Source organism: Taudactylus pleione, unplaced genomic scaffold (genome assembly GCF_031769625.1).
Source record: "Taudactylus pleione unplaced genomic scaffold, aTauple2 ptg000015l, whole genome shotgun sequence".
Classification (NCBI taxonomy): domain Eukaryota; kingdom Metazoa; phylum Chordata; class Amphibia; order Anura; family Myobatrachidae; genus Taudactylus; species Taudactylus pleione.
This window is the reverse complement of record NW_028284417.1, coordinates 25,821,794-25,849,574: the sequence shown is the minus strand read 5'-3', so window position 1 is coordinate 25,849,574 and position 27,781 is coordinate 25,821,794. Positions and strand designations below refer to the sequence as shown.

Genomic DNA, 27,781 nt, shown 5'->3' with positions numbered 1-27,781 from the left:
CCGCCGGCCGCATGGTTCAAACCCCGGCAGCACCAGTCCAACGTGGAAGGAAATACCGATCGTGCTTAAGGTAAGTATTATCTAACCTAATCTAACCCTAACCCTCCTTAGGGGTGCATAACCCTAACCCCCCACCCCCCCTGTGCCTAACCCTAATCCCCCCTCTAAGTGCCTAAACTTAACCCCCCCTTTCCCCGCCATCTAAACCTAAGTCCCCCGGGGGGTGCCTATCCCTCCCTCCCCTTAGCCTAAACCTAACCTCCAGACCTCCAGGGGGGGGGGGGGGGGTTCCTAACCCTAACCCGCGGGATGCCGGGCACCGGTCTCCCGGCGTAGGTTAATTATCCCTCGCCGGGATTCTGTAGTGGAGATGCCGGCGGTCAGCATAGCGACCGCTGACATCATAAACTCATACCCGTTACACACTACAAAATTCATATTTGTAACAGCAAAGAAGACAAATTCAGTAAGAGTCTAAAGTTGCTTTCCTCTGGTGTAAAGGGGTGTTTTCTGTGTAATAAAACTGTAGATGTGTCCTAGTTACAATTTACAAGGAGCGCCCACTCATTCTGCTCATGAACTTCTAAATGCTGTTTTGGATTTGCTTGTATATATTTCCGTCTCAAGTTTACTAAGTTATTTTATAGCACCATTGTATTACGCAATACTTCACAGAGAATATATAATCGGTCACATACATCCTCACTCCTGTTGTGCTTAGGACCTGATACAGAGTCTGCAGATCATACCGTATGTGCGTTTACTTATTTAGATAAAACATTATGTAATGGTGCAATAATTTACCTGAGTTAGATGATATTTCTACTAAGTGGCAGAACATGCTGAGTAATGCTTGCAATGTGCCGGCGAGAAGGCAGCACTTTGTGACCACTACATTGCTAATTTTACCATCTCTTGTTTTACCCCCAATAGGGCTGTTCAGGTAAATGGTTGATGTTGCTATACCATCATTCCTAGTGATGTGTGCAGCTGCACATCTACATTGTTCGGCATTTAAGCAGCCTCTTTGTGTCTGGGACAGGATTTTGTTCACACAGAATAAATCGATCATATACTGTATGCTACACCCTGGCCAAGATGAAAGCTATGTCACTGTTATATAACAGCCATTGCGAGGGGTGTAATACATGAGTAGGAATTGATCTGTATGGTTTTGAAGTACCCTATGATCCGGAGATGCTGGAAGGTTAATATTTAGTAGATAGAGTTATCAAAAATTATATTGCCGTTCGTGTTTGCTAAGGACAGCAGAGCAAATGTTCTTACCAAATATTCACTTACCTGAAGTTCCATTCTAGAAAAACGACAGGGTTTCTAGACTACAATCAATTCAAATATGTAATCCAGGGGTAAAACATGCTTTTCACCCTGCTACAAAATGTGTGCTTTAAAAACAAGACAGCCCCTAAAAAATATGGAGTCTTTAGAGTCTAAAACTGTTTAACTCTGGGTGAGAGAAATGCCCACAAGAATTGTTGAGATTAGTAGTATACCGTTATTCTTAAATCTCTGCAGCTGCTATGGAGGCCTGCATTGGCTCAAAAATAACCTTCTCTAATACTCAGGTTAGTACAAGAATATATCAAAGAGCCTCCCCTAGAAAAGCTTGCTGGTGTTGCATGGCTCTTCTCTAGCCCTACACATGTACCTCATTGGATAATTATTTTCTTAGCATCTTTGTAACTTCAGACTGGGTAAGCTACACATGATATAGGGTATAGATTTAGGGTGTGCAGTTGCACTCTAAACCATTGGAATTATGGCCACATTCTGAGATGCCTGCAATCGCATAAAGCAAATAGACCAAATATTGCAGAGTAAGCACCACCATGATTGATTGCATCATAATAGTAAGATAACCTCTTTCTATCTGTTTGGTTACCTTCTTATTACACAAACTGGCCCCATTAATGCCAGAAGTTCTTGTTTTAGTTAAGGCTTATGTAGCACCAGCATTCTTTGTAACACTTTACAATTTCTCATAAAAAGTAATGCAACAAGATTAGAGATCACCAAACAAGAAGTAAGTTAGCGTGCCCTCTTTACAAGCTATAGGACAATAGGAGTTTGATACACAAGGTCATTGTCAGATTGCATTCTGGTCCAGCCAGTGGGTGCTGTATGGTCCACTCACACAATTGGACTGTAGGACTTCTAAAGTGTCAGGTTTATTTAGTGGTGATAATGTCCCAATATTAACATGTTGCATAGTTAGAGCATCTCACTACAACATTACCACCCTTAAATGAGCCAGATACTTGAACTGCTATTCTACAATTATGATTATATTTGGACAATACTATACCTTTTAAGATCAATTAGAGTACTGACCAATCTTTCACCATCTAGAAGAGCTCATGTGAAAAAACTGCTCCTCTCCCCAATCTGAATCTAAATCTAAAATAATTTGAAATTATATTTTATTAACTTTTGTTTATAAGATACCACAAAGTTTATGCAGCACTGTACAGATTAAACATAAATATTTTACAGGAACAGTGTATCAGAGCATAAGTACAATACAGACAACATAAGTACATAGCATAAGCATCAGTCATTAATATAGCACCACACACTGTATGACTGACAACCGAAACAATGCTAGGGCAATTAACTGAAACTAGTCACCTGTGGAAATCAATCCAGTGATCCTGTATCCATCGTATGGGCAAACAACCAGTCAGGGGTAAATTTAGTAAAGTGAGCGTTTTACAAGTGGAGATGTTTACATTAGCAACCAATCAGATTCTAGCTGCTATCTTCTAGAAGGTGCTAGTTTAATGTTTAGTAGAATCTTATTGGTTGCTATGGGCAACATCTCCACATCTAAAAACTCTCACCTTTGTAAATATACACCTCAGAGTATCTGAAGGGGAGAGGGAGACAAGGGAGCAGATCACTGGTGACATGTACGGGTAAATTTGCTAAAGTGAGCTTTTAGAAATGGAGATGTTGTCCATAGCAACCAATCCAGACTTCACTTCACATTTAACTAGCACCTTCTAGAAGATAATAGCTAGAATCTGATAGGGTGCTATGGGCAACATCTCCACTTCTCAAAACTCACTTTAGTAAATTTACCCCATAGTGTGCTAGGTAAAAATAAGAGGTATGATGTAAGAGCCTTCATACTAAGGGAAAGAGGTGAACTGGGAGGGATACATGGTGGATACAAAGTATTGAGTTATGAGGAGGGCTTGTGTGCTTTAATAAAAAGATACATTTTAAGGACTAATTTAAAATTGGAGTGTCTGTTAGATTCTAACTGGGCAAGGGAGTGTGTTTCTAGAGGAAGCGGCACCTTCAGTGAATTCTTGGAGCAGTGCGTGAGAGGAAGTGACCAGGGTGAAGGAAAGGCTGGCGAGTATAGACCGAGATATGGGGAGGGAAAGAGTCATAAGTCTTTGTAACGGTGAGGAGTTTGAAGTGGATGGGGAGCCAGTGAAGAGGGAGAGAAAAATGAGGCGAGCAGTGACCTTCAGAATAGAGAAGTGGTAGTATCGGGGTAAGGGAGTTCTGGATTCTAGTGGTGCTCTGGAGGTGGAAGTGGCAAGATTGAGAGATGGCCTGAATGTGCCTACTGAAGGAGTGAGCAGAGTAGAGGATGACTGAGAGGCAGCGGACTTTTGGGGCCGTGGTAAGGATCATGTTATCAAAAGATAGAAAGGGGGAGAGGTGAAGGGACCCTGATAATGAGAAAACAAGAAATTCTGTCTTGGCCTTAAGATTCAGGAAGCGCTGGGACATACAGGAGGAGTTAGCAGACAGGCAACTGGGACGCAAAAGAGGATAGAGAAAGAGAGATTTGGGCAGGACAGGTAGATGTGAATGTCTTCACTGTATAGATGGCATTGACTCTTTAATGAATTGATAAGATTTCCAAGGGAGGAGGTGTAGAGGTAGAAGAGAAGTGGGCAAATAATGGTGCCTTGGTGGATGTGAGAGGGGTATGTAGAGTCAGAAAAGGAGCTGGTTTTGAGGTAGGAATTGAATCATGATAGTACAAAGTTGCTGAGGTCTATGGAGGAGATGGTGATCTACCATCAAAGGATGCTGACAGATCAAAGAGAATGAGGAGTGTGTGACCCATATATTTGATCGTGAGACGATCATTGGTGAGGGCAGTTTCTGTGAAGTGAAGAGGACAGAAGCCACACTGAATAGAGCCTTAGTGGAAAGGAATGAGGTGAGGCAGAGAGACAATCATTTTAAGGAGCTTGGAGGCATTGGAGAGAGAGTTAAGGCAGTAGTTTGTAAAAAAGTCGGGGTCAAGTGAGGGTTCCTTAAGATTGGGTGAAATATGGGTGTGTATGAAGGAAGAGGAGACAGCTGGAAAAAAGAGAGATTGAAAAGATGGACCAAGGTGGGAACAAACATCAGGAGATGGAGACTGTGGAGGAAGTAGGAAGGAATGGTGTTAAGGATGCAGGTGGAATGGGAAAATGAGGTGTATGCAGGTTTAATCCTCTGGTAGTTTGGCAGAAGGCAAAAAGGGTGGGAATGCTGGTAAGGTGAGAGAGACTGAGTAGAGGAGATAACATTGCGGATGACTTCGATTGTGGTAGGAAAGTGGGTGGTGCAGCCAAGGGCAAGGTGGTGGGGTGGGGATCAATAAGAGAGTTGAAGGTACCAGAGAATTGTGCTGTATTGCATGGAAATTTATGCAGTGACCCTCTATTATATCTTTTCCTATGCAAGTTATTGATATTATCATTGCTTTTAATAGTATTTCAAAATAATGTGCAATTTTATGGACTCATTTAATTCTATTTATTGTGGTATATGGTACAATATATCTGTAAAATGAAATGGGGAATACTAGCACATTTATTCTGATTAACTGTTATACATCTATTTACACAGTTTAGCACCATAGACCAGGGGTGGCCAACCAGTCAGAGGCAAAGAGCCGAGATCATGTGCATGTGCAAAAAGGGGAAATCTGTATGAAATACCGATGGCTGAATAGCCTCAGTTTCTCGTACTGATACTAGGAGCCTGATGAAGACATATCCTAACAAGGGCACTTAAGTACCCTAACTCTCCCCCTCCTAACCATCCCTTAGTGGTGCCTAACCCTAACCCCCCCCAGTGGTACCTAACTCTAACCAACCCCTTCCCACACCCTAAACCTAACCCTCCAGGGGGGGTGCCTAACCCTGACCTCTCCCCGGGAGTGCCTAACCCTAAGCCCCCCTCTCCCTAGCCTAACCCTAAATCCCCCCGGGGATGCCTAAACCTAACCCTCCATCCCTGCGGCTAAGAGCTAACTATCCCCGCTTACCTTCGTTTGGGATACTGACCGTCCGAATTTCGGTGCCAGGCTGAAGATGGGCATCAGGATTTCTTCGCCTGTCTTTAGTCACCGGTTGGCCTTCCACTGTCTGGATTTCGATGGCCGGCATTATGGCGGAGGTAATATAACTGCGCCCCAAAAAGGGGTGTGGTCATCTAGGCCACGCCTCTGGTATGATATTTGTAGGAGCATGTAAACACGCATACACAATCACCGTAGAGGTAACTATTAAAGGGAAAGAAAAAGCCAGAACAATATAAAAACACTGAAACAAGCCAGATCCACATAAAATACACTAAAAAAGCCACATACACAAATACACTGAAAAAGCCACATCATACATTGAAAAAAAAAATCACATAATACAATCCAACCCTCGTGTGCCACTCCAGCAGCCCCTCGTGTGCCACTCCAGCAGCCCCTCGTGTGCCACTTTAGCCCAGCCACCTTCCCTCCCACTCCTCGGGCCACTCCAGCCCCCCCACATGTGACAAATAAAATTAATAAAACAATTAAAAAATCCCCACAGCTCATACCCTTTTGCGATGGTCTGTGTCACGTAGGTAGGCTATGGCGTCTGTGACCGCGTCCTCCTCATGGCTGCAGGTTCAGTCACAAGATGAGCTCTGTCTCCTGTTTGCGGTGTGACATCACAACCTATATGCCTCCGGAGCGGAGCAGGCTGCTGCAACAAAGGACGAGCCTCCTTAACAGCTGCGCTCCTATCAGAGGAGGCAGTCAGTGTCAGTCAGGGGAGCCGCATCAGAACAATGCAAGAGCCTCATGTGGCCACAGCAGCTAGGCGATCATTTTATACTGATATACATATTATATGTGATAGGTAGGCATCAACTTGTTACGTTTGAGGTCATGCCACTCTCAGCTTTTGTTCCTGGATTTGACCGTTTTTACACTGATGACCAGAGTGGTTGGGTTCAGAAGGGAGGTAAGAGAGGTTCTGTCCCTGGTCTCCTTGTAAAGTGTTTTGCTGCTTGCTGGGATAGCAGATCAGATGATTAAAGTTGCTAGGAGCATCACAGGTGACCAGTTGCTTCAAGTTTGGAAGCATGGGCTTCAAAACAAGTATTTGAAATATATTTTTCGTCTGTGCTGGAGGAGCTTTTTGTCTGATTAGGTACCTTGATAAAGTTCCTATGGGTACCGAACACTGCTGATATACTTCAATAAAGGATCTTTTATATTCTACAAACTGGTGGGTGCACCCGACTTTCTTTCATATACTGGAGTTGTTGTCTCCATGTTCATATATTGTGTAGCACCCCAGGAAGTTTTGTGCTTTCTGTGAGAGCGGACAATTATTGGATAATATATAAAATTTATAAAGTGCAGTGGCTCACCATAATAGCAGAAGCGTTAGTTTGAAAATTCAATACTTTGTGTAATAGTTTTTTTTTTATTAGCTTTTTAGTAAATAACCAAGTGTTGTTTGATATAAAGGACAAGCTAATAGCATTGAAAGTGCCTTTGGTTTAACAAAATTAAGGCCATTTAAGTTACTTCTGTAATGTCAGTTAATTTTTTTTTTTAACTGCACTTTATTACATAATTAGCTGTTTGAATAGACTTTGTAATTGTGTCTTACAGATATGGACTCCCCAGGACAGAGAATCTATTCTGAAGATTTTGGCTCAGTTGCTCCTGGACAAGGAATGCACACTGCTGATTGGGCGACAGCTTCGACCTTTGCTTTTGGATTTGCTGGAGAGAAATGCTGAATGTATGAAAGCTGGGGTCAACCATGACCTTCATGAGAGACTGTGTGTGGCTATGAGCAGACTTGTCACAAGTCACCCAGATGTTCTACCGTGAGTATCACTTCTTGAATATGACAAATACTGTAGTTATTTTCTTGCTTACTGCTTCTGCACATCTAGATTTTTTTTTTCCTTCTATTGTTTCGGTAGCAAATGTTAGGTCTGTTTTATTTAACACCTCTATTTTAAGGTTTTTTTTAAAAGTGGGATAAAATCTGATAGTCTCTGCAGGTGTGCATCCAATTTAAGGAAAGGGGGAGCACCCAAGTAAAAAAAGATTATACTTGTGCCAGTCCTCCAAAATAAAATATAATTTCTTCTTCGGGGTCCATAGGGATCCACAGGGATTCCATGGGGATATTATGGTTGGAAGACCAGGCACCAAACAGTTAAAGCTTTGGCTCCCAGAATGCCCCGGGTCCTCCTCCATATATACCCTGCCCCTAGCCATAGGACTTCAGTTTGTTGTGGCAGGATCCAGATGCACCTTTGTAACGGTAGGATTGCTTAGGGCAGTCCTAAGCTTTTATTTTATGTTTTATTTGTCTTAAGTTTTTTGAGTTGGCAGTACCAAGTGTCTGTATTAAGATGCATGTACTGCGGCTCCATGTACCTCCGCCGGGCCGCAACATCGGTTATTGTGCTGGTGATTTTGACGGGTTGTGGCTGAGCTTAGCTAGCAGCGAGGCTATGACCTGGAATGCATCGGATGCTAGGAGATGTCAGGTAAAGCAATTCCTCGCTTACGGGGAATCGCGCGTGGCAGTCCTTCTGGTATCAGAAACGCACCAGAAGCTGCTGCTGTAAGTACCAGGGATTGTCCGCGTCCTTACTACACCAGCTGGGGCCCTATCGTCTGACGCCGGGGATCGGCAGCAGACACAATCTGCTGCCACGAGGCCAGCGTACCCGACTGGTTAATGCAGCTTAGGGGAGGTAGGTGCTCCCCCGACCTATACACAGGCCCTACGAGGGTTTTGAGCGTATGGGTTGCTTCGCCTACCCTCCACGTGTATGGGACGCTCACGGTCCACGCAGTGCACCAGGTAGCTGCGGTCTCACGTGGGTCTGAGTCAGTCTACACCTCTCCCTTTGGTACAGGTATTCAATGCTCTATGTCCTACCATTCCTTTGCGTTGCTGTAGTGGATTTAGAGCCAATTGTAATTTATATTACATGTGCATTGTATGGGACTGTTTGCTAGCTGCTGACTGATACTGTATTTTATTTCTATCTGTCAATTATAACTATCATTGTTATTTCTTTCTGAAGTACTTCACATTCCTTGAGATTTTGTGAAGGCTGTCACATAACTTTGAGATTTTACTTTGAGTATGTCAAAGATAAAGCAGAGCCTGTGCTAGATTCATGTAAGGCTTGTGTGACCTACAGGAAATAAAAGAGTTTGTGTGTTGACCGTTATAAAGTGCCACCTTACCAATCCGGGTTAGCTGTTGTAGCCATCTTGTAGTCACATTGCATTGTTACCTTTTTTATATGCTAAGCGAAAAAGGAAGCCTATTTTATTTATCACTGCTATTGCTCCATTTGACCCTCAACTACCATGATGGTAGGGGTTAAATGGTATTTCACATTTACTTGTGAAGACTAAGCTACCTTCCCCCGCTTTCCTAATTAGTTGGAGATGCTCAGCTGCAGTTGATCATGGAAATGTATGCTGAGGGGAGATTTGGGCTCTCTGAGTATACCTTTCACCTAGCAACAAGGTATACAGCACTGGAATCCTAAAGCCGCGTATCCACTAGCAGATATTCAACCTACTTTTGTTCCACCGTTAGCACCGTGGCATTTGTCTTTTGGTTCTTAAGGGGTTACAAGCTTCCCCATTTGAACCTTTAGACTCTGTCGATTTGAAGTGGTTAACAGCAAAGACAATTTTTCTTCTTGCTATCTCTTCTGCTTGCAGAGTTTCTGATTTGGCAGTGCTCTCTTGTGTCTCCCCATTTTTGATTTTTTTACCAGGATAAAGCTGTTCTTCATACAAGGGTGGGTTACCTTCTTAAGGTAGTATCCAATTTTATATAAATTAAGAAATTGTTCCAGCTTTTCAGGCTTCAGACCTTTCTGTAGGTGAAGCCTTCCTGGAGGTAGTTCGTGCTTTACATATTTATGTGGAGCATACAAACTGTTAGAAAATCAGATTCTTCTTTTGTATTATATGGTTTTCACAAATGAGGATGGCCAGCTTATAAGCAGTCTCTGACGAGATGGCTACGCATGACTCTCTCCCAGGTGTAAACACAGGTTGATCTTCCTGTCCCAAGCACGGTGACAGCACATTCTACTCGGTCTGTAGGGCCATCGTGGGCATTCAGTCGTGGTGCCTCTGCTGAGCAATTGTGCAAGGCTGCCACGTGGTCTTCTGTTCACACTTTTCTTAGGTTTTATGCCTTTTGCCTCCCAGGATGCTTCCTTGGGGCGACAAGTTCTCATTTCTGCTCAGGAGCATCCCCCACCTTAAGGGTACTGCTTTGACTTCCCCATGGTATCCCTGTGGATCCCTATGGACACAGAAGAAGAAATATAGTTATGATAGACTTACCTAGTGTTCACTCTAGGTCTGGCGGCAGGCAGGGCGCCGGACCTAAAGCAAGGGCACTTCTGCGCGCGCTGATGAAAAGGGGGCGTGTATGATGCATCCCCTTTTTGTCACTCTTGGGGGCGTGCCCGGCACTTACGGACATACCGGGCTGCCCCCAAGCACAGCGGTCACTGTGAATGGATGCCGGGTGCATGTTCCAGCATCTATTCACCGGCGGTGTCCGCTGCACTGTCGATTTCCCCACCCTCGGGACACTGCGGTCCGTGGGTGCAGGACAGAATTCGCAGGCTGTGCACGGTGCTTCCTGCCATTCAGAAATAGGGCAGGGCGCGTTGCCCCGCTGAAACGCTATTACATAGATGACTCCTTTTCTTCAAGGTCCACAGGGTGCATACCCTGACACGCCTGGCTTCACTGGGTGATTTTCTTTCGGTCACAGATTTCCTTATCTTCTGTAAGAATGTTTCTGGTGTACATTTGTTCTTCCTTCTTTTCTTTCATTCTCCTGCCTTTAGGCTTGTTAACTAAACTGAAGTCCTATGGCTAGGGGCGGGGTATATATAGAGGCGGATCTGGGGCATTCTGGGAGCCAAAACTTTTCAACTGTTTGGTGCCTGGTCTTCCAACCATAATATCCCCATGTTATCCATGTGGACCCCATGGACCTCGAAGAAAAGGAGTTATCTAGGTAAGTCTACCATAACTTCTATATTTATTTTTGAAATTGCTCCAGAACATTGAGCCGTATTTGGGTCCAACTCTATGCAAACATAGGGACTTATTTTGAGTTGGGAGCAAAGCAAAAAAGAGCAAGTAAAAGTGCACCTTGGCATACCAACTTGCAGAAAGAGAAACAAGTGGGCAGCCACACTAGCTCCGGTTCTCAAATCTTCTCTAGTTTCTTGCAAAGAAGCCTGTGGTCAGGTGGTTTTCCCTCCAACGCCCGTGCGGGTTCATCAGCTTACATCTTTGTTTCCAGGTTGACTGTTGATGCTGCTTTCCTGTAGCATCCTGGAAGCTGTTGTTCATTCTATGATTTGGGTCAGGCAACCAGGGCCTGCTGCACACTAGCTTCGCATTTAGTAGTCTTATGCCGCTTGACGTGAATGCAGTGGTTTTACATCTATCTCCTTCCGACTGTTCCATCGTCTTATATTCGCCAGGTGAGAATATATGCTGGTCTCTGCCTGGCCTCGCTTAGGTTGCGTGTTGGTGCCATATTCCCCTATTGCATCAATTTACCAGGTTACACCCGTTCTATACGGAGTGTTTAAGGCCCTGTCACTTTTGGTGCCTCTGACTGTCTCATGAGATCTCACTTGGGTTGACTGTCCTTTAATCAGGTTGTTTGACTCCCTACTCTGGGTGGATCTCCACTATTGCGTTCTACGGTTGACTTTTGCTTCAGCTTGGTGATCTGTCCTGTCACACTCCGTTCTTCTATGTTCAGAATGGGCTTTGCATGCAGCTGGCTGTTTGACCTTTGCTGGCCCCTGCCTTCCACATTCTTCAACCCATTGTGGTTTCTGTTTTGTCAGCCAAAGATACTTCTTCACCATATTGCTTTCACACGTAAACCAATTTCCTTGTTGTGCTCTATCGTACCTCCACTCAGGGCTAGCCTGTTTCTGAGCGGACCCCTATTCAGGTGGATCCATTTAGTTATTGTCGTGTTTATGTTGTCAATGGGCGGCTTTCCTTCATTCCCACTCTGTTCATTGACATTCCGTGGGGTCCACGGACTGCCAGGTGTGGAGGTTTTTCACACCCTTGCTTGCGCGGCTTTTCTGTCCACAGGTCTTACTTTGTTACGGAATTCCCTTCCTCTACGTTTGTTTCGGTCGACAGTGTTGCTTCCCTTGCGACCACTATCTCAGGCTTTGTCAATGGTTCTGTAGGTTCTCTGCGTCTTCCCACCCAGGAGGTTAGCTTTGGGACGACCCCAGTGTATACTCCAATGCCCCCTAGTGGATGAAGGACAAAATAGGATTTTGGTACTTAGAGATAAATCCCTTTCTCAGAGTTCATAGGGGACACTAAATGCCCTCCCAGCAGTGTTCCTTGATGCAGTACTCCTGTAGAGTTGCAGTGGCATGTTAGTTGTATACTGCTTCTTGGGTTACTGTAGCTTAGTTAACTTTTATGGGCCCTGTACATTTTTTAGTTTGTACCTCCTTCTCTTTTTCTCTCCTTCCTCTGTTGTCTCTGCTCTTCTTCGTCTCCACTCGGGCTTAGTTAATCTTAACAAAGTCTGGTGGGGGAGGAGCCAATTACAATTATAAATAAATTTAAAGTGCCAGGCTCCACTCATCCACAAGTTTATATCCTAATACAGTGATTCCCAACCTCGGTCTTCAAGGCACACTAACAGTCCTGGTTTTAGTGATATCCAGGTTTGAGCACAGATGGTTAAATCAAAATAACTGAGGTACTAATTAAGTCTGGACTGTTAGTGTGCCTTGAGGACCGTGGTAGGGAACCCTCCAGTGTTCCCTATGTACTCGGAGAAAGTTATTTATCGGTAAGAACCAAAATCCTCATTTTCAAAAACCCATGTGCACTCATGCATTTGTTCACACCATCAATATAGCGCTTAAAAAATTGTTACTACTTGTGTGGAAGGGCCTTCTGGTTTGATATACATACGTAAAATTAAGCCTTTTCATTTCTAGAATAGCATCTGTAAGCAACATCTAAGCCCCTCAGACATTGAAAATGATTCACTTAAATAGGTGACAGCATTAAACACACTTTTTTTTTTTTTTCTTTTAGTTACTGTGCATGTGTGTTTTTCTCAATCATTTCCTGTATTGTTTAAAAGTGTAACATAAGTGGCCCATTTTAATATACAATCCTTTTTTTTTTCTTTGATTAGATTTGCACTACGGTATTTCCAAAATGCCTCAGCAGTGTTCCATAGACTCTTCCTGGAAAGCTGCGATTCCAGCACTGTCCGTTATGGGCGCAGACGGATAAAACTGCGAGAACTGATGGAAGCAGCTTACAGATTTCTACAACAGGATAAGCCTTCCTTCAGAGACATGTGGGACTGGAGCGTCTGTGTACCTCTACTGAAAAGTCATGATTTGGCTGTCCGTTGGTGAGTATTCTTTTCCATAATATGTTTTTCCTGATTACATTTATAACACTGTTTGCTTCCTTTCCTTCCGTGGTGCTGGATCCTCTGCAGCCTTTCTTTGTGGTGTGGTAATGAGTACAATGGTCAGAGTTCTGGTGTTTGATGGGGGGTGCTGATTCCCCAACGCGTTTCGGCATTGATGCATCCTTGAAGAATTCCTGATAAATTCCAGGGCAGATCCCTGAGTGCTTCGTCTGCTACCAGAGGAGGGCGTGCTAGAGGACGCCAAGTTGCCAGCTCTCGTCGTCCTGAACCCAAACCTGCCGACAAGCCTGTCGCATGACGGGCTCCTGTCCCACCTCGGGGACTCCAAGGTTGGGTGCTCGGCTTCCGGGGTTAGCAGAGGTCTGAGCCAAGACGTCTTCGGATTCCTGGGTTCGCAGTTTGGTCAGTCAAGGCTACAAGATCGACTTTGCCTTTTCTCCTCTGGTCCGATGTATTTACCACTGGTCTGCCTGTCGACCCGGAGATACGTTTGGTCCTTCAGCAAGCAATTGACAGACTTTTGGCTTCAGAGGTCCTGGTTCCAGTTCCAACTTCACAAAAGAACCAGGGGTTCTACTCAAATCTTTTCCTAGTTCCCAAGCCAAGATGGTTCGATCTGTCCCATCTTATACCTAATATCCTTAAACCTTTATCTGTATTATCACAGATTCAAGATGGAATCCCTCCAGTCAGTGATTGCGAGATTGGAAGAGGTGGAATATCTGGTCTCATTGGAAATCAAGGATGGTCATCCTCATATCCCCATTTGGAAGCTTCATCAAGCATTTCTTCGCTTTGCAATTCTGTAGTCTCATTACCAGATTCAGGCCCTGCCGTTTGGCCTATCATCGGCTCGCAGGGTCTTCACCAAGGTGATGGCAGTGATGATTGCCAATTTTCGCTCACAGGGAGTCAACATTGTCCCATATTTGGACAACCTTCCCATCGTTGAGGGAAAGTCTATTGGAACATGTAGCCTTGACACACCAGTTCCTAATTCAACACTGTTGAATCATCAATTTCCAGAAATCCCAGTCAGTACCATCTCAACGGCTTCAGTTTCTGGGGATGATCCTGGACACAGTGTTACTGTGAATTTTCCTTCCCCCGGACAAGGCACATGCTATCCAGGACTTGGTACCGTCGGTTTTTAAACCCAAACGTGTTTCTGTCCACATTTTGCATCAGACTCCTGGAGAAGATGGTAGCTGCATTCAAGGCCATCCAGTTCGGCAGGTTCCACTTCAGGACGTTCCAGTTGGATCTTTTGTCCCAATGGTCCTGATCTCATCTGCAGATGCATCATCTGGTTACCTTATCTCTACAATCTCTGATCTCCCTACTTTGGTGGTTCCAGACATCTACTGGTAGGATGTCGATTCGGCATTTGGAACTGGGTCCTGCTGACCACGGATGCCAGTCTCTGCGGTTGGGGGGCAGTGACCTTGAACAACCAGTTCCATGGTCGCTGGACACGCCAGGAGTCTCTCCTGACAATCAATGTCCTGGAACTTCGAGTAGTCTATTACACTCTTATTGCAGCTGCTCCTCTGTTACGGGGGACACCGGTTCGTATCAAGTCGGATAACGCCACAGCCGTGTCATACATCAATCACCAGGGAGGGACTCTCAGCCGCAGGGCCATGCGAGAGGTAAGACACATTTTCAGATAGGCAGAAAGACACGTCCCGGCCATCTTGGCGATCTTCATTTTGGGGGTAGACAGTTGGGAAGCAGATTACCTCAGTTGGCAGGATCTGGGCTCATAAGCCGGTCACCTCAGCGCATTACCTTTAGGATTTGGAAATCTTATGTGTCCTGGTGTGAGTTGCGTGGTTCCTCCACTTCCTCTTTTGATTTACCTCGTCTCCTTCTTTTTCTCGAGGCATGGATACGGGGCTTCGGTTGGGTTCCCTTAAGGTGCAGGTTTCTGCATTATCTGTTTTCTTTCAGCGTCGACTGGCGCTGCTTCCCAAGGTTCAGACTTTTCTCCTGGGAGTTCTTCCTGTACAACCTTCCTTTGTTCCACTTACATCCCCATGGGATCTTAACCTTGTTCTTTCTTTTCTTCAGTCCATGCTGTTTGAACCTTTGGCTGACATTGAATTGAAATACCTTAACTGGAAAATAATTTTATTGGTGCTTGCTTCTGCTAGGAGAGTTTCGGTATCTCCCTACTTGGTTTTTCAGGAAGATCGAGCAGTAATATGTACCTGCCCGTCCTTCTTGCCTAAGGTGGTGTTGGCTTTTCACATAAATCAACCTATTGTGGACTCTCTGGATGTGGTGCGGGTTTTTTTTAATTTATGTATCTAGCACTGAGGGGATCCGTAAGACTGATGCTCTTTTTGTCTTTTATGATGCAGCCAAGCGGGGTTGGCCGGCATCCAAGCAGACTTTAGCAAGATGGATCCGACTGACTATCCGGCAGGCTTATTTGGCTAACTCTTTGCCCCCGCCCGTTTCCATTTCTGTGCATTCTACACGCTCAGTAGGTAGGTCTTGGGCGGTGCATCGGGAGTCCTCCGCTTTTCAACTTTGTAGAGCGGCTACTTGTTCCTCTTCATACCTTTTTGGTCAGGTTTTAAAGGTTTGATACCTTTGCGGCCTCGGATGCCAGTTTTGGCTGTATGGTGTTACAAGTCTCTCGGCGCTCTCCCTCTGATGAGGGGGGCTTTGGGACGTCCCCAGTGTTGTAACTCCAGTGTCCCCTAGTGGATGAAGGAGCAAACAGGATTTTTGTACTTACCGGTAAATCTGTTTCTTCGATTCCACAGTGGACATTGGACGCCCTCCCAGTGCTGTTTTCTTCTGCATTCCTTGCTACAGTGTGTTGTGGTTTCTGGTGTGACTGCTATATACGGTGCAGTGTGGTTTGTTTGCAGTTCTGCTCATTTCCTTTTTAGCTGTTCCTTCACCTTTTTTTGTGTTTCCTCCGTCTCCTCTCGGGCTCAGATTTTTTTTTTTTTTTTTTTAACTGGGGCTTATGGAACATAGAGGGGGAAGAACCAGTCATATCTTTTTAAAGTGACAGGCTCTTTCGACCCACGTCTATACTCCAGTATCCCCTGTGGAATCTGAGAAACAGATTTACCGGTAAGTACCAAAATCCTGGTTTTTGGTTTTCACTCCTAAAGTTGCTATCCACCGAAATTTATTTCTTGTACATTCATATTTTCTGATAAGATGATTAGCAAATCCCTCTAAATATGGTAACAATGCTAAAGCACTCATATTAAGGGCCATATTCAATTAGGCTGTGAAAAGTCATTATTGCTGATGACGTCATTTTCGCAGGTTTGACTTCAAAGTTCACATTAACAGCTTTAAAATATACTTGCACCCCTTTTCATGTACCCCCAAAATTTGATGGAACTACTTATTTTGCCCCCAAAAAGTTGCTAAATGCTATTCTTACCACTAACTTAAAAACGCAAAACAGCAGCTATTGAGACCGTTTAAAGACCCCACATACCTTTAGCAGGGCTATTCGTGGGTACCCAGAGTGATCCCACATGTCAGAGCATCTTTTGGGGGGTGTCATGCTGATTTTCCCAAATATGACAGAACTTTTCGCAGATTTCCTTTTCGCAGTGTCCCGTTTTCGCCACTTTGAAATTGAGTACGGGGGAATCTCTGGGACGAGCACGATACTTTTTCGACCTGGAATCCAGTGATGACAGCGGAAAGTCCGGCAATGGACTTTTCACTCCAAATTGAATATGGCCCATAGTAATAAATGGTGCCTTTGTCACCTTGATGAAGGCGCTGGTGAGGAGTTGAAATACGCAGGTTTTTGGCATAACAGTCTACTAAGCTGTCAGCGCTGCAGAGAATCAAGGACACCTCTGCCTGCCCACCCGCTCTGGAAATCGACACCGCTGCAGCCTTTGCCCTGGGCTTACTACACTCAGCCAATTAAGGAGATTCTTGTCCCCCTGCTATACAACCGCTCCATCGGTGTACACATTTACACACCATCTTAGAGCCCTGCTTACTCTTCTGCACCACCAGAGACTGATCCTGACCACCGTGGCACCCGCCAACCCGGAGTCACCAGGCAGCATCTCTGTAGTCACTGCTATGTTCCCCACTGAGGGTCAAGCTGTTATGGTGACCATCCGTAGGACTTAACATTATAGAGTGCACCGTCAACCATTGGTATAATAACTACGGGATTTCACCTCGCAGGTATTATATTACAGCGACACTTTATCTTCCCACAAATGGGGAATGAGTGGAAGAGACACTGATATTAGATGGGGCTGCGTTTTAATTATTTACAATCTAATTTAATCAGATATGAGGCATTATATACAGCGGGTAAAATAAGTATTGAACATCTCAACATTTTTCTCAGTAAATATATTTGTACTGGGGCTATTGTAATGAAATGTCAGCAACAACCCATGCAATCCACCTGTGCAAAGAAAAATTAAACCATAGATGTCCAATACTTTTTCCCTGTGTAATTTCACATTATTACACATATTTATGAACACATGAAGAAAGGGTGGTGCAAGAAGGCATGGAAAGCCAAGACACCAGCTGGAATCTATCAGTAATTAGAAAGCAATCTTGCCCCTTGTCAGTGCAAATTAATATAAGCTGTTTCAGTCCCAACTGATGGCCTATAAAAAGGTGTCTCGTTACCAAGGTGTCACACAAGAAACCTCTGATGATGGGTAAAAGCAAAGAGCTCTCTCAACACCTTTGCAAACTTATTGTTGGAAAACATATTGATGGCATTAGTTACAGAAGTATTTCTAAACTTCTGAATGTTCCAATGAGCACTGTTGGGGCCATAATCTGGAAGTGGAAGGAAAATAATTTTACCATAAACCGGCCACGACCAGGGCTCCTCACAAGATTTCTGACAGAAGAGTGAAAATAATTATCAGAAGAGTTCTCCAAGAGCCAAGGACCACTTGTGGAGAGCTTCAGAAAGACCTGGAATTAGCAGGTAAAATTGTTTCAAAGAAAACCATAAGTAATGCACTCAACCGCCATGACCTGTATGCACGCTCACCACGCAAGACTCCAATGTAGAAGAAAATAGCATGTTGAAGCTTGTTTAAAGTTTGCTGCACAACATTTGAACAAGCCTGTGAAATACTGGGAGAATATAATCTGGTCAGATGAGACCAAAATTGAACTCTCTATGCCATAATACACACCATGGTTGGAGGAGAAAAGGCACGGCACATCACCCCAAAAACACCATACCAACAGTTTGGAGGTGGGAACATCATGGTGTGGGGCTGTTTTTCAGCATATGGTACTGGCATACTTCATGCAATTGAAGGAAGGATGAATGGAAAAATGTACCGAGACATTCTTGATAAAAATCTGCTGCCATCTACCAGGATGCTGAAGATGAAACAAGGTGGACATTTCAGCAAGACAATAATCCCAAACACACAGCCAAGGACACTCAATTGGTATCAGATAGAGAAAATAAAGCTGCTAGAATGGCTCAGCCAATCACCTGACTTGAATCCAATTGAAAATCTATGGAAAGGACTAAAGATCAGAATTCATAGAAGAGGCCCACGGAACTTTCAAGATTTAAAGACTGTGTGGAAGAATGGGCCAAAATCACACCTGAGCAATGCATGCGGAGGCCGCAGGGAGGGGTTCGCGATAACACCCCCGGGCCAGTGGGACCCATAATGGTTGTTCAGTGTGTATGAACAACCTTCATCTGCAGATATATCTGTTAGGTGTGTACCCAGCTTAACTTGTATCTTTCCCTTATTCTTGAGCTGCTATTTTATAAATTGTTTCTTTTAGCAATTGGGACTGACTATCCCATACAGTTATATTGAATTATGGATTGTTTCATCTTCTAAGCGCCTGGGTTCTGTTTTCTGTTATTGACCTATTTGTAGATGTTCCAAGGCCCATTATTTTTATTTTTTATTTAAGTGATGTGCACCACTTACTGCTAGTTCCAAGCCAGTGTTTCCATCACTCGTCTGACATTGCCATTATTGTTGGCAACTGGATTTCATGGGAATGTAAGAGCTCTGATAAGTACAGTATCACAGGTAGACAGCAACTTTATAGAGATTTGATGTTCTGCATTTAGGATTTTAGGTTCCCATCTTGTTACCTAAACTGAGGGTTGTAAAAGAATGACTTCAGAATTTGCACATGATTTTACAATCATTTGGGTTGTATTCATTTTGTTTAAATAAAGCATCTATTGTAATTATCATAGCTGCAGGAATTTCATAATCTTGGATTCAATTTTTTTTTTGTAATATGGACATTTTGGCTTTATTGAACTTGGTATACCTCTATAGCTAATTTATTTTAATGAAACCAAAGTGCTAGCAAAAAAGGATAATTTTTTAATTTTTTTATTTTCAGGTACACCGCTCATTGCCTGGCTCTGGTTACCTGTATGTCTGATGAAAACAGGCAAACCTTTCTGAAGAAATTGTTTAGTACAGATGAATTAATTAATTTCAAACTTCAGTAAGTAATTTTTCTCTTGTCTGGTCACTGTAGTGCTGCTGGGAATAACTGGAATAACAGCACTGCTTCCTATATACAGGTGGCTGGATGAGCTGCACGGTCAGAACATTGAACAGGCGATTAATATGACCAATCAAGAGAAGTCCTTGTGGCAGAAAGACAAGAGCCAGAAATACACCCAGGGCCAGATTGTATCTGGCGATCTTTGTTCACGGGTCGTGCCTGTTTGTGGAATAACACTTAATAAAAAATTTCTTAAGAACAGAGAGCTGGTAAGTTAAATTTGCTCATAGTAAGAGAAAAGACTGCGCTCATACACTAAATTCGATTTCAGTGATTCATTAGAAAAAAAGTGTTTGTGTGTATATAGTGTACGTTTGTATGTATATGTAATATAGTATGTGTGTGTGAATGTATAAATAATATATATTTTATCTTTCCATTGCCACAATGCTTAAATTCCATTCTGGTCCAAATTTGCGTCACTAATTGGGACTTTACGTTGGGTAAATAAGGCTCTCAGGCAAACATGTAAATCAGATGTTTCGTTTTTATTCAGTTTTCAAGGATTGTTTGTATCCTTGAAAATGGTTTGAATAAAACTGAAAAGTTGGATTATGTTTCCCTGATTTACCTAATGTAAAATAAATGTATCTATCAATCATACCCGGCGTTGCCCAGGTTGAAGACTGGACCCTGAAGTACACCTGCAGGCTTCATTTTTTTATTTTTTTTTTCTTACATTGTCCTCGCTCATAACCTGGATAACTGCAAATTAGGCGTAACATAGCAGGGCTGCCATCCGGGGGAATGCAGGGACTCAGAAGAGAAGAAGTCGGCCCGCCGGCAGTGGCACTATGTGGCTGCGATTATTCTCCCTTGCTGTTTGTACGCTCCCGTATGCTAAACTTTGCCAGGATCAAAGATTGTGAATTTATTATACTAAAATTGAGTACACTGGTATATAACCTGCCTATTCACCACTTAGCCGGTACTAATTTCCCATCCCACGGTGGACAACAGTGGCAGCAATCATCCAGCTTGGATAACACAGCAGCAGAGTGCTGTGGCTCACAGAGCGTAGCAGCACACATGTTCCATACAGCGGCAGTGATAGAGGTTACTAGTCGCCAAATCATGCTGGGAGAGTGTGCTGGCCAGAGTAACCCCATCCAGGAGATTTCATCGGCATCAGACTCCTATTACTAACAATATTCCGACAACATCACCATTTTACCCAGTAGACGGGTATATGCTTCTAACTTTATTATACCTATACTTGGGATTTATGCTGACACAGGATTTTAAGACGACCTGTTATTGCCACATCACCTGTATCTCACCTGGCTGACGTGTGTGTATATACTATTCATCTGTATACAACTCCCACCTGGAGCTTATGTGGACTCTGCATACAGCATTTTCCTGCTGGGTGCCTATAACTGGAGCTTACCATCTACCCCGTGTATTTATTCGTACTGCAGGTGATCACACTAGCTTATACTAATCAGATTTATATTGACCGTCTATATATAGTATTGACAGATTTCTCTTCTAGTTCGATTAGTGCTATTATTTGATTGCCCTTACTAGACATTTACACGGTTTCGAGTTCAATTGCCATTAATATTCGGTCATATGTCTGTGTGGTGTGTTTTACCATTATTATTGTCATTGTTTTTATGTGTGTTATATTTTTGAATACATTTTTATAAGATTTTCATACAAATTTTGTATCATCTAAATGGTGGATCGCTCAACTATTTAGTAGTTGTTTATTTGGATTGATTATGCAGTCTGCCACAGTCTGAATATATCGAGTGCTGAGCTGCTCATGAGCCTGCCAGGCACTCTAAGACTCCCTGGGGCAGCTGCTGTGAGACGAGACAATGAGTGAAATGTTAATAATGCGCACTGTTTAATGTCAAAGTTTATCATGCAAATACAGGGGGCTAGAAATAGGTAAAGAAATGTGGTGCGCTCTGGGGCATTATTCTAAAAAACCTTAATCCATATCCTGACGTCCCTTAGCCTGATATGACTACTAAGTGAGGTGGGTATAATTCATGTGTAACTCTTGTATCTATTAGTCCAAAATAAAGTCCAGACTTTCAAACTGTAGGTAGGGTGTTCTTAAAATCAAGTCCGTATATATTTCCCAACAGTAATGTCTTATGGTTGTCCAACAATGTTATATCTGTAGGGTTGGTGTTCTTATACACTGGCTGAGACTGCAGCAATCCTCTTCACTCTCCTCTCCACCTCAAATACAATTATGGCACAGTATCAGGAACTAATGGAAAACACTATAATGCAGGATAGGATAAGAAACTGTGTACTTACCTAATGCTGTAGTGCATTTCCTGCTGGTTTCCTCAGTCCTGGTGCTCGTAGAGATGGTGGTAATGGTTAGTATTATGTGCTGGTTTGCAGTGTTAGTATAAATGGTAACTGGACACGTGTAATAATCACACAGCATGTTTATTTGTATACTACAATGCCAGTAACTTAAAAAGTCCTGTGTTGCAAGGGCTAGATATATATAATGAAACTGCCCTTGCCAGGTCTCCTAAAGCAAGTATAGTGGTAAGTCTGTTTCAATGGGTTACAAACCTAAGGGCCATGCACACGCTTTCCCGCATATATATAATTTTTTCCCTCTAAAAAGTCCGGCATTAATTATCATTAGGTGTCATCAGATCAGATGCACTTGTAATCATTCCACAAGGCTGTTATATAAAATACCTTTTGGAAAGACATCAAATTTGTTGTATGTCAAATGACAATAATGCGTCCTGAAGAATAGCTTATCTGATGCTTGCAACAGTCTGAAGGTAGAAACAATATAACCGATTTCAAAGTAGACACTTTGGGCCTGATTCAGACCCGGTCGCAAGCGCTAAGCGCTCGCAACCGTGTCGATGGTGGCCCAGAGCACATGTGCACGATGGAGCTGGCTCCGTCGTGCGCATGCGCGAGATCCGGATAGCGACGGTCAATCCGTCGCTCCGGGTCTCGTTCCAAAGGGGGCGTGCTGTCAATGTTGAGTGACAGCACGCCCCCTTTGGTGGGCGGGCCGGGGGAGTGGCTGCCCAAATGGAGGCGTTCCCATGTGAATGCCTTAGTTTGGGGCCTGCCCCACTGTGATGTCAGTGGGAGAGATTTCGGCTCTCTTAGAGCCGAAATCTCTCTGGGGCTTGCGGCAACGAGACCCTACCACAAGGGTCTCGTCGCAAGCCCGATGGTCTTCACCATCGTGACCATCTTCCTGGCCGCTCACTATAGCTGTGGGTGGGCACCCACAGCTATGCGAGTGGCCAGGAGGCCGTTCTTAAAAAAAAAAAAAAAAAAAAAAAAAAGCGGCCCTGATTCAGAGCTTGCGCTCTGTCAGAGCGTCCGGCTCTGAATCAGGGCCTTTGTTTCCAATCCTTGTAGACAATCTGCACACTTTTTTAGTTTTATAAGAAAGTGTAATGTGATGCAGCACCATAGGATCATAGCAGCAAATACAATGTGTACTGTAACCACAGATATGTATGTCAGAAAAGTGCGGAATGTACCATCAAAACATATGCCCAAATAAAAATCTCACCGCCTATCAGTCCATAAATGCAATCGGATGAAGGGGTGCATCTCCTAGTGTAAATGGTAGCAATTAATAGCACACCAGTCCAGTGCCTTTGTACTTATTATCCACAGCTAGTTTTGTTGCGCTGCACAAAATAAACAAAACTTAAAAAATAATCCTGGCATGTTCAGCACTTTTTACACAGTCTCCCTCTCGAGGGGGGGGGGGAAGACTTAATGTCCAACTCACACTAAAAAGCATTTAAATACAGCACTTGCATAAAGCCATAGCAGTCTCTCTCATCAGGTTTGTTAGCCTGCTCCCCAGGAAGTGAGAGGCTGCTCAGAGAAACTGACGCACCTTTTATCAGCGCCTCACAGGTGGTCTTGCAATCAATGCTGCACATTATCTGGATAATTACCATACAGAAGTTAAGAACCTGGAGCACATATACTTCCCTTCAACAACTTTCCCAGTACTTTTGTCACAATGTGTGTGGGTGGTACTGTATATCTATTTATCAGATATTTTCTGTTTCCCATTCTGGGGTTTGCTTGTGGGGGACCAGAGGAGCTGCCAACATCAGATGCAGCACACATAAGGAGACCCAGCAGTGGCAGCATTCGTGTGGTGTTACTGCAGTGCAGGGCGGCCTACATTGGTGCGGGGAGTGAATGACTGTTCGCTACCACAATTCTGTTATTCTGATCCTAGCTCAGAGAACCGCTTGTGCTGCCTGCGGCCGGACACTGTCATCCTTTTTAGATGGTAGTGGTGTCCACGGTAACAGAGTATGGTGCCGTTCATCTTATGGGCTTTTTTACATAGTTCCACTGTGCTCGGAGGAGAGCGAAATACAGGCTATCTGGGAACTGGTTTCCTTGCTCTGGAAAGTCCACAGTGGTAACTGGAGTGTTCTGTGTGAGGCTCTGATGGTGGTGTAGCTGGTTACACTGCTCGTCCTCCCCCCTTTGGTGGTCAAGTCCAGCTACATGCTTGATATTTTGCACATTCCTATAAGGTGCTGTTTGTGGCTGCTTCAGGATCTGGGGGTACTGCTTCCATCCTCTGCTGTTGCTGGAATTTTAATTCTTTGCAGTAAAAGCAGAAGCATGTCTGTTCTCCTACCTCATCCCACATCGGGCACTCTACTCTCTCATCAATACTTTCACTGCTTCCAGCACACAGATTATAAGCAGAAGTGGTGTACCCACACATCGCTGGGATACTTAATATTGTTCTACTCCAATATGCATTAAACCAGGGGTGGGGAACCTTTTCTCTGCCAAGGGCCATTTGGACATTTCAAAAAGCATTCGCGGGCCACACTAAATTATCAACATAAAAATGTGCTATATATATCTATATCTCTAATTATATTTGTGTGTATATGTGTGTGTATATGTATAGTATTCACTCTAGCTCCGGCGGCAGGCAGGGTGCCGGAGCTAGAGAGGGCAACTTTGTGCGCGCGGGCGAAAAGGGGGCGTGGCCATTAAAGGGGGCGTGTCTATAAGACACGTCCCCTTTTTAATCATACTTGGGGGCGTGCCCGGCACTTACGGACATTCCGGGCAGCCCCCAAGCGCTGCAAACGGGGAGAATAGATGCTGGGCGCATGCGCCCGACGTCTATTCTCCGGCGGTGACCGGGTCACCGCACATTTCTACACCCGCGGGACACTGCGTCCCGCGGGTGAAGACTGCACCCGCAGCCTGTGAGGGCAGGGTGCTTCTTGTCCTCCAGATGGAGGGCAGGGTGCCGCACCCTGCTAAAACAGCCTAGCTGGAACGCTGTGTGTGTGTGTGTGTATATATATATATATATATATATATATATATATATATATACACACACACACACACACACACTGTATAGCATTACTAAAGCAGAACATTATTAATGTCATGTGAACCTAAATGATAACCCAGCTCAGTAATATCAACACACAGCCCCAGGTAAAACACAGGATGTGGCCTACTCACAGTCTGGGTGCTTCTTCTTAGGGGCCCATGATTTCGTGGGTGGTGGTCTTGCAGTCCGTAATGCTCTGGCCGGACTCAAGGCTGGCTTCTGACATGCAGAGGATCAGACCCGGCAGGAGAAGGAAAGTATCCGGCTTCACCTTGCTGCAGACATGAGCATGGATGCCCGAGGCACATTGCCTGCCCATGCAGCGCATGGTATGGCAGCCCAGCACCGCCTTAGGGATCCGTGAAGAGAGCCGTCACGTGACCGGGAGGTTGAGGGGACGCTAATGCGCGCAGTCATTGTTTGGGAGTTGAAGGATGTTACTGGGCCGACAGCTGCAGCGCACACAGCGCGTCCTGCAATACCCGGTCAGCCACAGCTGGCCGGGCCTGATAAAATGATCTTACGGGCCGTATACAGCCCGCGGGCCGGTGGTTCCCCATCCCTGCATTATACACTTCTTACACAGATGTGACCCATCTGACTTTACAGAATACTGTGGAGACTTAAAGATCTTTTGACACTTATTATATATTCTATAATATGCGCACTGGGGTTATAATTGATGTATGCTTATTATAGCGGTGACCCAAGTTGTAAACACTGTTTCTAGAGAGACTGTTAATAGTGATCTAAGTACATATTTTGACATACTGTGTAAACTTTTGCTGCATGCATGTACAATACTGTGCAAAAGTTTTAGGCAGGTGTGGAAAAAATGCTGCAAAGTAAGAATGCTTTTAAAAATAGAAGTGTTAATTGTTTGCATTTTGTTAATTGATAAAAATAAAGAGAATGAACACGAGAGATCTAAAGCAAATCAATATTTCTTCTTCAGGGTCCATAGGGCTCCACAGGGTCCATTGGTGCAACCTGGAGGGCCAGACACCAACAGCAAAGCTTTTCAATCCCAGGATGCTCAGGTCCTTCCCCCTATACCACAACCTGAGGACACTTCAGTTTCGTTGGTGTCCGGCAAGGAGCTGGACCACCATTATAACAGGGGGCTGCCATATGCAACCCAAGTTTTATTTTCATTTATTTAATTTTTATTTGTACCAGAAGGGTGAGCAGCACCAGACTGTCCTCTGGACGTCTGTGCTGCCACCCCATCACCCCTCCGTGGCTCCGTGACTCCAAGCCTTTGCTAGGTACTCCCGGCAGGGTTCCGAGGGGGACTAGCTAGCATAGCTAATATAGTGTGCTACCTTTTTATATACATATATTGCGCTGTTGCACATTACCTTGTGCCTTATATAGTGTTGTATACTACATGCTATCATTGTTAACGCTATTGCATACTACATCGGGCCATATATAGTGCTGTTTCATATGATATTGGGTCATATATAGCGCATTTGCACACTACATTGTGCCATATTGCACATACTGCAACATGCTTACTGCATTGTATCATTACTATGGCAGGCAGGGGAAAGAATAATAAACAGCCTCAGGAACCTGCCCTTATTCTGTTGTCCTGTAAAGCCTGCTCAGCGGGTTTGGCCCCAGAGTACTTTATTCAGGATGGGCTTTGCACTAATTGCTACACAGCCCCTAGTCCCTCAGCCCCAGTGTGTCTCCCTCAGGACCCTCCCTGTGCTGCCTTCTCACAAATGCTGGCAAAAATTTCAGAACAAAGAGCGGTCCCCGCAGTGGCTCCTCCTGTGGGATGGCCACAGCAGGTACTCCCTGCAAAATCTTTGCCTCCCCCATGGGTAGACATGCCGTCTACCTCAGTACAGCGTTGCAGCAACTGCTACAAAAGAAAAAGCCTTTTACCTACCAAACCCCCTAACTGGCTCGGTTTTCCTCACAGTCCACTGAGTTATCTGATTCTGACAGATCATCTGGAGAGGTGGAAGATGCAAACCTCTCTCACTGACTCCATCTCCGGAGAATAGGAGCCACTCTCTAAGCTAGATCTACCTGCTCTTGTTAGAGCTGTAAAAGAAAAAAATGCTCTTTTTAAATGACAAAAGGTAGTTTTACCAGAGTTCCCTCAATCAGACCATCTATCTGATCACATGAGTGAAGCATGGATCATACCTGGTAAAAGGTTTAAAATCCCAAAAAGATTCCGTTCCTTTTACCCTCTTCCAGCTATTGATTGCACTAAATGGGAAGTTCCCCCAGTGGTGGATTCTCATGTCACTCGTTTGGTTAAAAATGCCACGTTACCAATTCACACTGCTATCTCCTTGAAGGAGACTACAGATGGACGTATAGAAGCTTGTCATAAAACTATTTACTCTCTTACAGGAGCTATTACTCATTCTGCTAGGGCTACGGCCTGGGTGGCGAAACAACTCTCCTATGTATCTTACATTAGGGATGCAGCCTACTACTTGGGTGAGGCAGCTATGGATACGGCTCTTCTGGCCTCCAGGATATCTGCCACTTTGGTAGTGGCCCGTCGTATCATTTGGCTCCGTTTCTGAAAATCGGATTCAGTTTCAAAACGGGCTCTGGAGTCTCTTCCCTATTCGGGGGACATTCTATTTGGTCCAGAGCTAGATAAAATTGTGACTACCTTGGCGGCTAACAAGACAGCGTTCCTTCCCTCTGCATATAATACAAAGCCTCGGACGTCATCCTTTCTGTACTTTCGCCCTCAGTCAAAAGACCACGGCACCAGACATCAGCCAAGACCTCCAAGCCTAGGGCCAAACGGGCCTGGGCTACTAGACGTCCACCAGCCAAGTCTACGGACAAGCCTGCAGCCTGACTGGGCGGACCTCTCCCAGGGTGTGAGGCTTACTTCTTCAATTCGCCCAGGTTTGGCATCCGACCAAGTCCGATGCCTGGGTAAGAGAAGTGGTCTACCACGGATACGCTCTCTCCTTACTGAGGTGACACCCCCCCAACAGTTCTTTTACACAGGACCTCCATCGTGTCAGGTTGCGGCCTAGGATCAGCCGTTGCTCACCTCCAGCGTCTGGTTCCCCCTGATCACTGGAGTGGTCAGACGCCAGGTGCA

At 44.5% G+C, this 27,781-nt stretch overlaps 1 protein-coding gene across 1 annotated transcript in view; it reads left to right on the top strand.

The window, feature by feature from the left end:
* The window catches only part of MDN1 (midasin AAA ATPase 1), a 389,265-nt gene that overhangs the window by 7,345 nt on the left and 354,139 nt on the right, over positions 1–27,781 (top strand). The window contains exons 2-5 of the mRNA XM_088472042.1: positions 6,923–7,143; positions 12,531–12,755; positions 19,155–19,262; positions 19,342–19,534. Of these exons, the coding sequence (XP_088328168.1) occupies positions 6,923–7,143; positions 12,531–12,755; positions 19,155–19,262; positions 19,342–19,534 (747 nt within the window). The remainder of the gene's footprint in view (positions 1–6,922; positions 7,144–12,530; positions 12,756–19,154; positions 19,263–19,341; positions 19,535–27,781) is intronic.